Source organism: Callorhinus ursinus, unplaced genomic scaffold (genome assembly GCF_003265705.2).
Source record: "Callorhinus ursinus isolate GAN/ISIS: 27379988/994484 unplaced genomic scaffold, GSC_fseal_2.0 scaffold6, whole genome shotgun sequence".
In the NCBI taxonomy this organism is placed as follows: domain Eukaryota; kingdom Metazoa; phylum Chordata; class Mammalia; order Carnivora; family Otariidae; genus Callorhinus; species Callorhinus ursinus.
Genome location: NW_027397068.1, coordinates 7,982,962 through 7,997,867, shown reverse-complemented (window position 1 = coordinate 7,997,867; position 14,906 = coordinate 7,982,962). Strand labels below are relative to the sequence as shown.

The window sequence follows — 14,906 nt, the reverse complement described above, 5'->3', positions numbered from 1 at the left end:
CCAGAATGGCAGTGTGTACCTCAAGTGTGGGGTACAGGGAATTTATTGAGTGAAAAATCCAGACTTGGGGGAGAGGAAACTTCCCTAGTTCCTCCTTTGGGAGAGAATTAAACTGCTAAATTAGGGGCAGTAATTTTTTTAGGAGATAACTAGCAGAGTAGATACAGACTCTGTCTTGAAAGTTGTTGATGGATCAACATTAGTTTTTTTGTTGTTCAGTAATCACTAAATAATTGGAGATCAGAAAATAATTTGAGCAGGATCCTGAAATTTTCACTAGAAATTAGAGCTATGGCAGGGTACATTAAAGGAGAAATTCTAAAACAGATACCAGAAACCTGTTTGTAGGGATTGTTGCCAAGGTAAATGGGAAAGATTTGAACAAGATTGATTTTTAACTGTGAAATGCATGGGTGTGGTCTTGTGAATTAAATGTATTAATGACTTTTGAACTTTTCAAGGCACTCTTGGAAAGAACAGGCTACACACTTGATGTGACCACTGGACAGAGGAAGTATGGGGGACCGCCTCCAGATTCCGTTTATTCAGGTCAGCAGCCTTCTGTTGGCACTGAGGTAAAGAAACTAAAAACTTGTACCTTTTGTAGTAAATGCACAGGTATCTGGTTTCCTAAAGAAACTCTCCATGGTTTTTACTTCATGTTTAATTTACAGATATTTGTGGGGAAGATCCCAAGAGATCTGTTTGAGGATGAACTTGTTCCATTATTTGAGAAAGCTGGACCGATATGGGATCTTCGTCTAATGATGGATCCACTCACTGGTCTCAATAGAGGTTACGCGTTTGTCACTTTTTGTACAAAAGAAGCAGCTCAGGAGGCTGTTAAACTGGTAAGTTTTTTTCCTTCAGTCTCCACGTTCACTATCTTTAATTAAAGCCAGGTTTTTTCTTATTGTGCATAAGAGTTAACCAAATGTTTTTTGAAGTGCTGATAAGGCGCTGTCTTAAAATCTCTGTGTACTCACTGTAGCAGTATTTTTTGCATGTATAGTTGATTGGACTGAGGATCTATGTTAGTGTGTCAGAAATCTGAGTTACTGGTTTTTTAAAACATCTGGCTTAGTAATGGTTTAATAGGAATGTTAAAAGATTTCAGAAAGTAACAATATAGGGTAGGGCTTCCTTATATTCTGGCTGTATCTGGGCTATCCCTTTTTCTAAAATATATCACAAAGACATTGTGATGATAAATTTCTAGTTAATAAAGGGTTTTTTGGTGAGTTGCAGTATTTGATTTCAAAATACCAGATGTAAGGTGTGGGGACCTAGTAATTTTTTAAAAAATTTTTAATGATTCAAATTATAGTTTATATAATTCATCTTTAAACCAGTTTTATTAAGTTTTGTGACTCAGATGGTTTCTACATTTTATAATTAACATGTCAAGGTTAATTTCAACCCAAAAAATGTACCAAAAAGTACAACTGGGGAGGAACTTTTGTAAATGGTCCATTAAGGCAGTTATTTGTTAAATTTGCCCTGTCTGACTTACATATTTTATGGGTAATTCCAAGTAAACTTAATATCCCCGGGTTGATTTTTCCTGAATTCTATTATTCCTTTCCTCACATTCAGATGTTTCACATTTTAAGGCATACCATAAGGAGAAAAGCCAACTATGCTGTTTTTGCTTTTTATATTGCTTGAATCTCTCCATTGGTGTGTATAACTGAATATGGTAAAGACTACATTAGAAAAGTGGTACTTGAAAGATTGTAGTGTCTTTTTTAAAAAAAGAATTCAGGAGTTTAGATATTTCTTTTTAAGTCATGGGTGATTTTTCCCTCCTTTAAAGAATGCTTCCTATTTCAGAGCAGGCATAGTTCTAGGTAACCATTCCTGATAACCTTTGGGTGGTCAAAATTTTAACTTTTAAGCAGTTGAGGTAAAATTAAGGACTTTTTTAGAGTTTTGGGAAGATACTTTTGAAATCATCTAGTTTAATTTATAAAAGAATACTAACATTTTTGCCAGGTAGTAATAAGGTAGTGGTTAAGTTTTAATGTGGCATTGTAGAATGATTGAGAAGACAAATATCTTACTACAACAAGCAAGTACAGAATTTACCATTGTTTTCAGATCCATTTTATTTGATATTACATAAAGTTCTTACTCTCCTTAGTAAGTATGGTTATTTAGTGTGTAAGTGGTGATTTGTGTTCTTACTAATATTTTTAAAGGAATCATTAAACCAACATTTCTAGGACACTTAATTCTTGCTACCAAAATACGGTAATTATGGTGGGTCCTTACGAGAATTTATTTCTAGATGATTTCTAGAATCCTTAAAAAATGCATCATTAGAGGAAGAGGATATATAATCCAATTGTAAAATGATTTTGAGTGCCAGTAAAAACACATTATGAAATAATGTTTCAGTTTGGGCAGTTGCCTTGGCTTAACAAATAAGATTGTCCAAAATTGCATTGCTATAGGCTTAGAATATATAGTGTTATTGATATAGTTAAGTTTTTTAACTGTAATGCAGAAAGTTCCGTAGATAGGCAAACAGCCATTTTGATTCATCTAGGAACTAATTCTTGTCCTTTTTTTACATTTTTTTTTCTGAGTTTGTGATTTGAGTCCTTATCTGGGAGCATGTTTATTTACTGCCTGAAGGAGGCTTTGCATTTTGGTGCCTTTTAAAAGATATTTTTAGTGGTGATGGTGTACATCCACTAGGATGAATTGAATGTATCATCGTTGCTTTAAAAGGATGCTTTACTGTGGTAGGATTTTGGTGATAACGGAATTGGGAGATTTGCCTTAATATAACTGAGAGGACTAGACTTTTGAGGAAATGAAGCATTCTACAGAAATAATAGAATTCAAGTTAATTAGGGTGTTTTTTGCTACTTTGTATTTATTGTGGAAATGAGTACCCTTGTCCTAAATGTGTTCCTTAAAGGAGCGTATTTTGAAAACTATTCCTACATGTGGCGTATCATGAGAGTCGGCTTGAATTATACTTCTGTCTAAAGTGAATTTTTATATAAGATAATGGAATGGTTGTTCTAGTTGTAGATGATCATATGTTGAAAAAAATGCCTGTTTGGCATTAGTTATAGATGAGACAGGATTGAGGGACCATTTCTTTTTGCTTTCCTGTACTTTGAGTGTCTTGAGAAGTACCTTAGGTCAAGATAGTATATGTATTGGGGTGCCTGGCTGGCTCAGTCAGCAGAGCATGTGACTCTTGATTTTGGGGTCATGAGTTCAAGCACCATGTTGGGCATAGAGCTTACTTAAAACGTAAAGATAATTTATGTATTTGACCTTATTTTTTGATATGATTCAGTAATGGCTTTCTCCCCTCGATTAAAAATAATTGTGGATTTTGGGGTACCTGGCTGGCTTAGTTGGTAGAGCATATGACTTGATCACAGGGTCATGAGTTCGAGCCCCATGTTGGGGGTAGAGTTTATTAAAATATATATGTATATTGTGGATTTTAAATTTGTGTCTCAATTGTAAAATGGTTTGGTACTAACAGCTGAAAAAGAGGCACGGACTTAGAAGCAGCTGCGAACTTTTTAAATGAAATGGTTTTCAGCCAACATTTGCTTTGTATTTTGGGGAATAAAAATAAAAATATTTTTCCCTAAATGATGATAACCTAAAGGGGAAGCAAGATCTAAATTGGTGAAAAGTAAATAAATAGCTACCTCGTGAGTGCTTGTTAAGACCCAGGAGCTGTGCTAGGGTGCTGCATTATTACCTTTAAATACTACCGCAATCTATTCTTGAAAATAATTGGAATTTATTCTCCGGAAGAGTAAATAGCTTGGGTGACTTAACTGGAGGCCCTACAGCTTTAGTTTGATACCAGGTTTGTTTAGTTCAAGTTCTTCTCTTTGGCTAGACATAACAGTTTAAGCCAGCAATGCACATTATGTCATCAGGTAGCCTGATTTCTTTTAAATTATGTAAGAGTTTTGGTAGTGTTAAAAGCATAGGAAATAAGTCCTGTTTCTACTGCCAAAATTGTTTCGGCATCTATTTTCATTGTTACCACCTTAGCCTAAGGTACCATTTGAAGAATCCTAGCTACTCACCGCTTTCCATTGTTCCTTTAGTCTTACCATAGGTTGGATCATAACATTCCCATGTTGAAAACTTTTAATAATGGCTTCCAAAAAGGCCCTATCTTATCTGATCAGGTTTCTCCTTATCTCTTTCTTATTCTTTATTGCCCTTCCATCCATACTTTGCTTTTTTGTCCCCCCCCCCCCCCCCCAACCACTACCTTTTTCCTTTTCTTTTTTTTTTTTTTTTTTCCCCCCCCCCCCTTTTTTTTTTTTTTTTCCCCCCCCCCCCCACATAAACTATGACCATTTCCATCTTCTGCTGTTCTGTTTTCTAACACTCCCCCAGTTACCATGGCTGCTTTGTCAATCAGGTCTTAGGAGGCTTTTCCTGACTTCGAGCAGCTTACCACTCAGTTGCCCCATGACAATATCCTGAACACAATAAAATAGAATGTTTAGATGTATTTAAAATTATTTCTTGGTTTTGTAAATTATTTGCTTATTTCTTCAGGATACTAGCTCTTTTTTCCTGTATCCCTGACATTTAGAACAGTGCCACTATATATTTATCCAGTAGGTGCTGGATAAATAACCTACCTGACTGGCTCACTAGTGCCATCTAATCTATTATTTATGACTCAAAATTTATAACATTCTCATATTAGCTATGGGCTATTATGCTATTTAAAGATTGTCTAGCTTCCATTTGCAATTTATTCAGTGGTAGGGATTAGTGTAGATTAATGGGGGGGCAGTGCTTTCCCCCTCATCCCCAGGGGGATATTGGGAAGTATACGTAGTATTTGGTGTTGTCACAAGGACTGGGAAGAACAGTAGACAAGTGTGTATCTATTTGTGTGGTGTGCTACTGGAATTGAAGCTCAGGGCCACCAGCACCCCATTGCCCATCACATTCCTAGATAATAGAAATATCCTGCTTGAAATGCTGATAGTGCCTATGTTATAAACAGTGGATTAATTGGTCTCTATTTGCATATTAAAAGTTATGTTTTTAATAGGCATTGCTGGTTTTATTCACCAAAGTGATTGGTGTATGCTGGTGTAGCATCTGTAAAACCATTTTGATGAATGCAGGTGACAAGACAGGTCCACAAGATTTTTAGTAACATTTTAGCAAATAGTGTGCTTAACAGGAAAACTTATTGTGGACATACAAGGTAGTTTGATTCAGTTCTTGAATTTAGTGTTTATGGGACATGAGAGGCTGAATATAATGAAAGAGAAAGCAGATGCATTGTTCAGAGAGTAACAGTGATGAAGGGATAGATTGTATTGGGGCTGTTACAGAAGGCTTTGTGATAAAAAAAAGATCAAGCAGGATAGTTAAGGAAACAGGTGAATGTAGTTGAAGCAGTGTTTTGTTGAAAGAAATGGGAGATAAAACTAATATAAAGTCAATGCCAGAAGGTAATTGTCATGACCACTGGACTAAGTTGCATGATGCCATTCAAGTTTTGAGTGTTGGTGTGGGTAGTATAATGTAAATAACAGAATAATGAAGGATGTTTGGATGAAGAGAACAAAGACCCGGGAGGGTGACAGCCATAGAAAGGAGAGAGGTTACAGATTTTGAAAGGAGAAATGTTAGGTAATGGTATGCTATAGGTTCCATTCTGATTTTTATCAATGATTTAAATCAGGGTATAGTTGGATTGCCCTCAAAATGTCTGGTGACTTGAGTTTGCATGCAGTGATAAATGCCCTGGATGACCATATCAGGACCTGAAAAGATTGATAGCCTGAAACGATAGTTAACACCAGCAAGATGGAATTGACAAAGGTCAAGTCCTATATACAATTAATTTCACAAGTAAGCTGTAGTGTGAGTCAGCAGTATGGTGTGGTTGTCAAATAGCTAAGGTAATCATGGACTATGTGTTACAGAAGCATGATACTAAGAGGTGGGAAATTAGTAATAGTCTCCAGTTTATTCTAGACTTCTCAATCTCAGTCTGTATCTACAGTATTGTGTTTTGGATGTCACTATTTGGTGACACTCTTAGGAGGCACATTAGTTGGCCAATACCAGAGGAGGAATGATTAGCAAGGCATAGAGAACAATTGAGTCGTGAGCATTGTGTGCAGGTATATGAAGTGCTGTCATTTGGGGGAGAAAACCGTTATTGTAGAATTTTTAGGGAAGTAGATTTTGGCACAATGTAAAGATTTTTAGGGCAACTCGCTAACTTAGAAGAGCATTCAGCTCTTGATCTCAGGGTTGTGAGTTTGAACCCCACGTTGGATGTAGAGATTATTTAAATAAAAACTTAAAAGAGATTCTTTACTTAGGACATACTTAAAAATAAAATGGACAGGCTAGGGAGGTGTAGTGGCTTTGCTGCTATGGGAAGAGTTAGGACTGAATAACCACTTCTGTGTTAGATTCCATATCTGAGATTGCTAATTTTGGGGGTTTGGCGACTGACTGGCTATGAGGGAAGGAAAAAGTGACTTGAGATTTTGAGCCTGGATGACAGGACTGTTCCAGATGGTACAACTCCTGTTTTGGTATTCTGAAAGACTGAAACTGCATTGATTAATGTTGAGAGTTCATCTTTATTTTGTCACCTCACTGTGGTACTGAATCTGAAAGCTAGATTTCTGAAATATCTTAACATCAGTGCTGAACTTCTTGAGTTGGAAGGAGTCACTTTTTTTGTTGTTCATTTTGATACTCTGATAGTGTCCTGATGTACTAACTCCTGAGAGTTAGGATTTGTCAGTATTACGTTAAAATCTCTGTTAAAGTTCAGAACAGTTTTGTAATGTCCTTCTACCACTGAACTCACCGGTACCCACCTGCTGGGATGTGAAGTTTATTTGTGAATTTATGGTGACTGGTCTTAAAATTATTAGAAAAGTTAATTCAAATACACATATAAAAATGCATGTTTAATCTGTAGGTCAGGCACTGCTTTAGGAAATATTTCTGGGTAGTGGGTACTTTTTCTCTTTTTGAGCATTTTTTATTTTTGAGAGCGAGAGAGTGAGCACGAGCGGGGGGGAGAGGGGGTAGGAGCAGAGGGAGAAGCAGACTCCCTTCTGAGCAGGGAGCCTGAAGTGGGACTCAATCCCAGGACCTGGGATCATGACCTGAGCTGAAGGCAGATGCTTAACTGCTGAGCTACCAGGCGCCCTTCTTTTTTCTTTTTTGAGTAATATTTACACCAGATGTAGGGCTCAAGCCCTTGACCCTGAGATCAAGAGTCGAATGCCCTGCTTAAGGAGCCAGCCAGGCGCCCCTCGAGGTACCTCTTTTACTTTATTTGGACAACATGCCCAGAGGCTCTCCTTTGCTCCTTTAATGATTTATTTTAATTGGAGAGCCAGTTTACTCTCTGTGGGTTAGCTCTAATTGTTTCTTTTTTTTCTTCTTACTTAAACATGGATGAAGAATTATAGTTGACTTTCTAAATCTTGCTAAAGTTTCATGTCATTTATATTAGAGACCGCAGCCATCCTAAATAACCTTCTACCTACCCTGGATTGATTAACTGTATCAGGGCAAGTGAAGAAACTTCTTCTGTAAATAATGAAACAGTCATTACTCCTTTGAAGCAGCATTGTTAAATGTTGTGGAAGTGGTATAAACAAGAATTCTAATTTTTCTTACAAGTTTTTTTTTTTTTTTTTAAACTTAGACATTTTCTTACAGTAAATAGGTCCTGCTCTTAGGACTTATGGAGGAAAGTTATGCCAAGTCCTGTCACTTCAGAATAACTCCTGCTTTTCCCTTTAAACACTTTTTCTTCTATTTTTCTGATGATACTGTTTTTGTCACTTCTGGAGGAAAGTTATGCCAAGTCCTGTCACTTCAGAATAACTCCTGCTTTTCCCTTTAAACACTTATTCTTCTATTTTTCTGTTGATACTGTTTTTGTCAAGTCCCGGAGTTAAAAGATTAGATGATCAAATGGAAAGCCATTGATTTGTCACTAAAGTGGAATATTTGATGCTAGATTATAAAAATGTAGGGAACGTATGTGTTTTTAAAGCAATTTGTTGTGTTCTTAGATTAACTTACTCAAAATAGGGTATTGTAGTCTACTTGTACTTGTTCATAATCTCATACAGTGATGGATTCAACCACAGCTCTACTATTTTCAGGTAGCCCATATATTTCTACTTTTAAGATGTTTTTGGTCTTAATAGAATATAAATGCTATGAGAGAACAAGGTGTGTGGCAGGATTTTTCAACCCTCAGTACTATTGATATTTTAGATCAGGTAACTAACTCTTTGTTCTGCTGGGTTATCTTGTGAATTGTAGGATGTTTAATATCCTCTCTGGCCTCTGCATACCCATTAAATACCAGCAGCAAGCCCCCATCCCTAGTAGACAACCAAAAATGTCTTTAGACATTGTCAGATGTCCTCTGGGGGACATTGTTTAGAACTCTTGGTCTGTGTTAAACATAGAAGGATGTTTTGTTGACCTTTTTTATAGGATTTAGGTGTTGCAGAGTGTTCAGTTGAGCTCAAATCTACAGGTATGCAGAGGAGTTTGGATGATGGAAGTTTCAGGGAAAGCATTTTATTCAGAGGCTCAGCAGTATAGAGCTGTTTGAGAATTTACGTAAGTAGCTAAGATTATAGTATTGTGGAGAGAAAAGAGTAGTAGTAGCAGGAATTTTAGGATGAATTTCTGTGATGTCCAAGTATTTGAACTTTATTTTGGTGATGGGGAGCCATTGAGAGATTGTTTTCAATAGGCAAAAACTGTCATCTCTCTCTCTTTTTTTTTTTTTAAGGTCTCTGGCATAAGTGTAGAGTATATAAATAATCCTGGGATCATGATGACCAGGTACTTTGATAGCATGAATTGAATCAGTGGGGTAGAAAGTATAGAACTGTTCTGAACTTCATGTTAGATTTTGAGTATCTGGAGATGGAGAAAGGGACAGGGAAAAATTGATTTTTTGACTTACTATATGCTTTCTTGTCTCCTACCTGATGTACCTTTTATGCAAGAAAGGGAGAAGAGGGGTTCCTGGCTAGCTCAGTCAGGTGGAGCGACTCTTGATCTCAGGGTTGTGAGTTTAAGCCCTGTATATGGTGTAAAGCTTACTTTAAAAAAAAAAAAAAAAAAAAGAATGGGAGAGGAATGATTTCACCTTTGCCATAAGGCTGGTCTACAAATTGTATGGAAATATATGTTGATTGTTTTTAGATTGTGTAGCCCCACTTGTATATACACACAACATAGATTCTGAGGCCAGGTGTGGGGGATTAATCCATAATTGCTGTTGCTGCTGCCACCATTATTACTACTAACATGAAATTTTGAGGTGATTCTGTATAATGTAAATAATTCATGTTTCCTGATTAACTTGAATACTTTTGAACTTTGGCTTGTAAATAATACTGATCAGTGGATTTGTCACTTTGAAGATTGGGTTTTACCTCTAATATCTCACCCTTCTATGGGGTATAGTTGCTTGAAGACTTTACTTTTTACTGTAGTTTTATATTTGCTTCTGTACTTGTACCATAATTGATCCACTTGTTTTTCTCCAACTTCATTGTAGACTTGATGAAAATGAAATGGGGGAAAAAGTGGGGTTGGATTCAGGAAAAGAAGGTTCTCTCCTTTTAGAATTACATATTTAAAGGTGAAAACCCCTTATTGCAACCTTTTACAAGAGTGAAAAGGAGATGGGGAAAAATAGATTTAGGTGCTGGTTAACAGAATGGCGGAAAGCTTGCTGGTATTTGAATCCGTTTACCTTGCAAGAGTGTAACTGGTCACTAGGATGAATTTAAATAGAAATTAACGTATTGTGGAATCAGTTTTGAATTTAAGCTGCCTGCCTATAGACCTGATTCCTAATATATCAAGTTCCTTAAGTTTCAAGGATTGGACAAATTTTTGCAGGAATTTAATTCATAAATTTTTTTTTAGTTTTGTCAGTATAATCTTATCTGTCTCATAATTTCCTCTTAGAGTGCCGTATGCTAACTATATTTTTAAAGGGTATTAAAACAATAGCACTGAAGTAAGTTTGCCTAAAAATTTCCATATATTTTTGTAATAATCAAGATATTGTAAGTATTTTTAAAACGTGGTACACTTTTTCCCCTTTCAGTATAATAATCATGAAATTCGTTCTGGAAAACACATTGGTGTCTGCATCTCGGTTGCCAACAATAGGCTTTTTGTGGGCTCTATTCCTAAGAGTAAAACCAAGGAACAGATCCTTGAAGAATTTAGCAAAGTAACAGGTAAGTTGGATTTATATGGAAGGAGGTGCAACTGCTAATACTGAAGGTAATTGCATACTTCTCTGTGATGAGAAGCATTGTCTTAAACACTGTTATTTATTGACTTGTATTCTCTAACCATGTGCGATAGGTAACTCCCGTTTTTCAGATAAGGAAAATAGGTACAGAGGGCTTTGGGAAGTGTAAGGAAGGCACCTGGGATTTGAATAGTCTGCAGAATCTTTGCATAGCCTGTTTTGGAATCTTTGTGTATTTTTATGCATTTTTAGGTGATAGCTTGACATTCTTCTTGGGAGTGTTTGAGTAATGATTTGACTTTCTAAATTATTGGAACAATAAATATTGCTATAAGCAGAGATTATACATTGTCAATATGGTGCAATATCTTTGAACTGTAAAGCATTTTTATAATAGTTTTCAAGTTGGGCTGCTTTTATTAGAATAAATTTTGTCTGCCTAGAATATTTAGTAAATTATCAGACTATTAGTCTGCAGGAACATTTGAAATCTTAATACTAATATATTTCATTTGAAATAAAGCCATTGATACGAGGCCGGAAAAGTGTCATCAAAAAGAATTTTAGGGGCATCTGGGTGGCTCAGTTGGTTAAGCGTCTGTCTTCTGCTCAGGTCATAATCACTAGGGGGTCTGCTTCTCCCTCTTCCTCTGACCCTCCCCCCCTGCTCTTGTGTGCTCACTTTCTCTCAAATAAATAAATGAAATCTTAAAATAATTTTAGTGTTTACTTGTATAATAAAAATGTTTAACCATGTCTGACCTATTCTGCCATTTTCCTAACAGTTATGTAAAAATTTTATGCCTTTGTCATTTAATTAATGGAAGAATAGTCCTTGGCTCTAATTAAAAAGAATATATTTTCTTTTCATGGGGATTGTGTTGTGTTGGGAACACTTGTGAAGTCTGGATTAGGTAAATTATCTGGACCAGTTCTTTTGAGAGTCGTCTTTAAAGATAAGAGAGAACTTTTTAGTTTTATATTCCAGTATTACATTAGAAAAATCCTTTGATCAACTTTGTTCTTGCTTATTTTATCTAATTTCTCTGGAACGGTTGCTTATTTTCAGAGGGTCTCACAGACGTCATTTTATACCACCAACCAGACGACAAGAAAAAAAACAGAGGCTTTTGCTTCCTTGAATATGAAGATCACAAAACAGCTGCCCAGGCAAGGCGTAGGTTAATGAGTGGTAAAGTCAAGGTCTGGGGAAATGTTGGAACTGTTGAATGGGCTGATCCTATAGAAGATCCTGATCCTGAGGTTATGGCAAAGGTAATGGCAGTCAAGTTAATAATTTTTTTTGAGGGGGTTGGTGGAAGAAAGGGAAGGCTTTAGAGAGAGAAGTAAAGAACTTCTAAAAATGAATTGTATACTTTTTGAAAAACCATATTTTTGGAAGTGAGAGAAGTGTTCTTTATTAAAGCCACATATCAGAAATAATACCATGTACATAGGGAGTGAATATAGAAATTTATTTGTGGGCACTCAGTCATATAATTGTGTAGCTGTCATACTCTCATGATGAGTAGTTAGCCTATATGCTGTGGAGATGGTTCACTATCATTTTTGTGTGGAGACTGAGAGCAATTTCTTTGCATATTTGGGAATGGCGCCATTAGCTTACATGGTTTTTGTGTTAAAAGTCCTCCTCCTAAAAATAGTTAACTGTACTGGCCTTAGCAGAGCTGCTGCAGTTACAAGGTTTAGCTATTATTAGGTATCCTGCTTCAGCAGTCAGTTGAGACATCCTATGAGAACAAACATCTCGAGTCAACACTTTACTCATTAGTGCAGTTCGTAGTTAAGTTATTCTATCCTTTGTCATTTAAGAATCCCCCTTAATGGTGATAGGGTAGCAAATACAACTTGTTCACTTAAATCAGAGTGTGAAATGCCAGAACTGTGAATATTACTAAAGGATAAGTAGTCTTGAGGACAGAAGATACTTAGTATTCTTTTTTCTCTGGCCTGTTAAGCTCTTTTGGATTATCACATTAAGAAAATCAGATGTTACTTCAAGTATTTTAGGGGAAATGATAATGTTTCTTAGCAAAAGGTCAGCTTTTGTAGTTGTACTTTAAGGAGCTTTCTGGATTGAAATAATTTATTTTGTCAGTATTTTGAACATTCCTACTTTATCAGCACTTCAAAAGCAGGTTCTAATTAGTTTTGACCACCTGTGTTAAGAGTTAAATGTTGAACAGCTATCTCAGAGGCATGGTATTTACATTGTTAGAAAATGACCACCTCAGTTTTGATTGCAAACGAATTACTAATTTAATAAAAACTAAGCATTTTTGTTTTGAGCAAAGTACAGAGTTCTCATGTACTCCTTGGCCACACACATGCATAGCCTCCCCCCCCCCATCAGCATCTGTACCAGGGTGGTATTTTTGTTACAATCAGTGAACCTACATTGACACATTATTATAACTTAAAAGTCCATAGTTTACTGGATTTACTCTTACTGTGCATTCTGTGGGTTTGACAAATGTTCAAGTGTAATAGTTTTACTGCCCTAAGAATCTTTCCTGATCTGCATAATCACCCCCCATCCCCTCTAACCCTTGGGAACTATTGATTTTTTTTTATTGTCTCCATAACTTTGCCTTTTCCCAAATGTCATGTAGTTGGAGTTATACAATATATAGCTCTTTAAGATTATCTTCTTTTACTTGGTTAACACGCATTTAAAGTTCCTCCATATCTTTCCATGGCTTGATAGCTCATTTCTTTTTAGTACTGAGTAATAAGGCATTGTCTCGATATAGTATAATTTATTTATCCATTCACCTACTGAAGGATATTTTAGTTGCTTCCAAGTTTTGGCAATTATGAATAAATCTGTGAACAACCATATGCAGATTTTTATGTGGACATGTTTTCAACTCATTTGGGTAAATAACAAAAAGTGCAGTTGTTGGATTGATTGGTAAAAGTATGTTTAACTTTGTAAGTAATTGCCAAACTGTTCTCCAGAGTGGCTATACCATTTAGCATTTCCACTAGCACTGTTTCTGCTCCATATCCTTACCTGCATTGGGTGGTGTTAGTGTGAGTTTTTGGCCATTCTAATAGGTGTGTGGTGGCATTTCATTGTTTTTATTTATTTATTTTTCTAAAAAAGATTTTATTTATTTATTTTGACAGATAGCAAGAAAGGGAACACAAGCAGGGGGAGTGGGAGAGGGAGAAGCAGGCTTCCCGCCGAGCAGGGAGCCCGATGCGGGGCTTGATGGGATCATGACCTGAGCCGAAGGCAGACGCTTATCGACTGAGCCACCCAGACGCCCCATTTGTTTATTTTTTAAAAAATATTTTTTAACTAATTTCTACACCCAACATGGGGCTTGCATTGACAACCCCAAGATCAAGTCACATGTCCTACTGACTGAGCCAGTCAGGCACCCCTCATTGTTTTTATTTGTAATTCCCTAATGAAGTGATACTGAGCATCTCTTGATATGTTGTCGTCTGTCTACTTTGGTGAGGTGTCTGTTCAGGTTTTTCACCCATTAGATCCAGCAGTCACACTTCCTGGATATTTTCAAATGAGCTGAAAACTTGGTCTTTTATATTTCTGCTATTAATGGTTAGTGACTACAGTTAATTTTATAGGGTGGGGTGGTGGCATCCTGGAAATTGAACCCTTTTGAAATATACAGGGAGTTTCTGTTTTTTCTTAATTTTCAGGTAAAAGTGCTGTTTGTACGTAACCTTGCCAATACTGTAACAGAAGAGATTTTAGAAAAAGCATTTAGTCAGTTTGGGAAACTGGAACGAGTGAAGAAACTAAAAGATTATGCTTTCATTCATTTTGATGAGCGAGATGGTGCTGTCAAGGTAAATAAATGGGGGAATTATTGTAGGTATCTAAATTAAACCAAGGATTTTTAGTCATCCTACAATTGGACTATTCTAAAAAGTTGAAGGACACTCAGAGGTCATATAATCTCCAATTAACCTTTATTGGCTGTAGCAAATTGCATAACTCACTGAACTGAAGAGCTGGATCTTTAGATAAAATCTAACAACTGTATTTTTTTAATTTCATCCTTCCAACATCAGTGAAATGATTTTTGAACTTTGAAGCATAGTTGTTGCTAAAGGTGTCTTTATATTGATCAATACCTCATTTTTTAAGGCTATGGAAGAAATGAATGGCAAAGATTTGGAGGGAGAAAATATTGAAATTGTTTTTGCTAAGCCACCAGATCAGAAAAGGAAAGAAAGAAAAGCTCAGAGGCAAGCAGCAAAGAATCAAATGTAAGTAAAAGTTGTATACAATTTTTATACAATTTTCCAACCTGGTGGAAAACAGATGTTGTGCAAATCTGTTAAATGCATAACGTGCCTTTACCTTTTAAAGAAGACTGGAAAGCTTTGAGCCACTGAGAAATGCCAAGAATCTCAAGAAATGTTTATTGAGCTGTTGCTGTTGACCGTACTTGTGAAAATAATTGTAATTCTAAATAACTAGAGTTTTGTATAATAAAATCTCTCTAGGGTATTTCCTACTATATTTTACAGAATGTGCTCCTGAATTATGTGTTTTAAATTTTAGCTGTCCAAAAGTGTTGATATATTTGGTTAA

General features: G+C 36.0%; 1 protein-coding gene across 6 annotated transcripts in view; it reads left to right on the top strand.

The window, feature by feature from the left end:
* SYNCRIP (synaptotagmin binding cytoplasmic RNA interacting protein) overlaps positions 1-14,906 on the top strand; it is a 43,211-nt gene that overhangs the window by 5,488 nt on the left and 22,817 nt on the right. For all 6 annotated transcript variants that reach the window (XM_073893586.1, XM_025862232.2, XM_025862225.2 and 3 more), the window contains 6 exons: positions 462-575; positions 675-851; positions 10,157-10,292; positions 11,379-11,584; positions 14,006-14,155; positions 14,457-14,578. In XM_073893586.1, the coding sequence (XP_073749687.1) occupies positions 462-575; positions 675-851; positions 10,157-10,292; positions 11,379-11,584; positions 14,006-14,155; positions 14,457-14,578 (905 nt within the window). The remainder of the gene's footprint in view (positions 1-461; positions 576-674; positions 852-10,156; positions 10,293-11,378; positions 11,585-14,005; positions 14,156-14,456; positions 14,579-14,906) is intronic.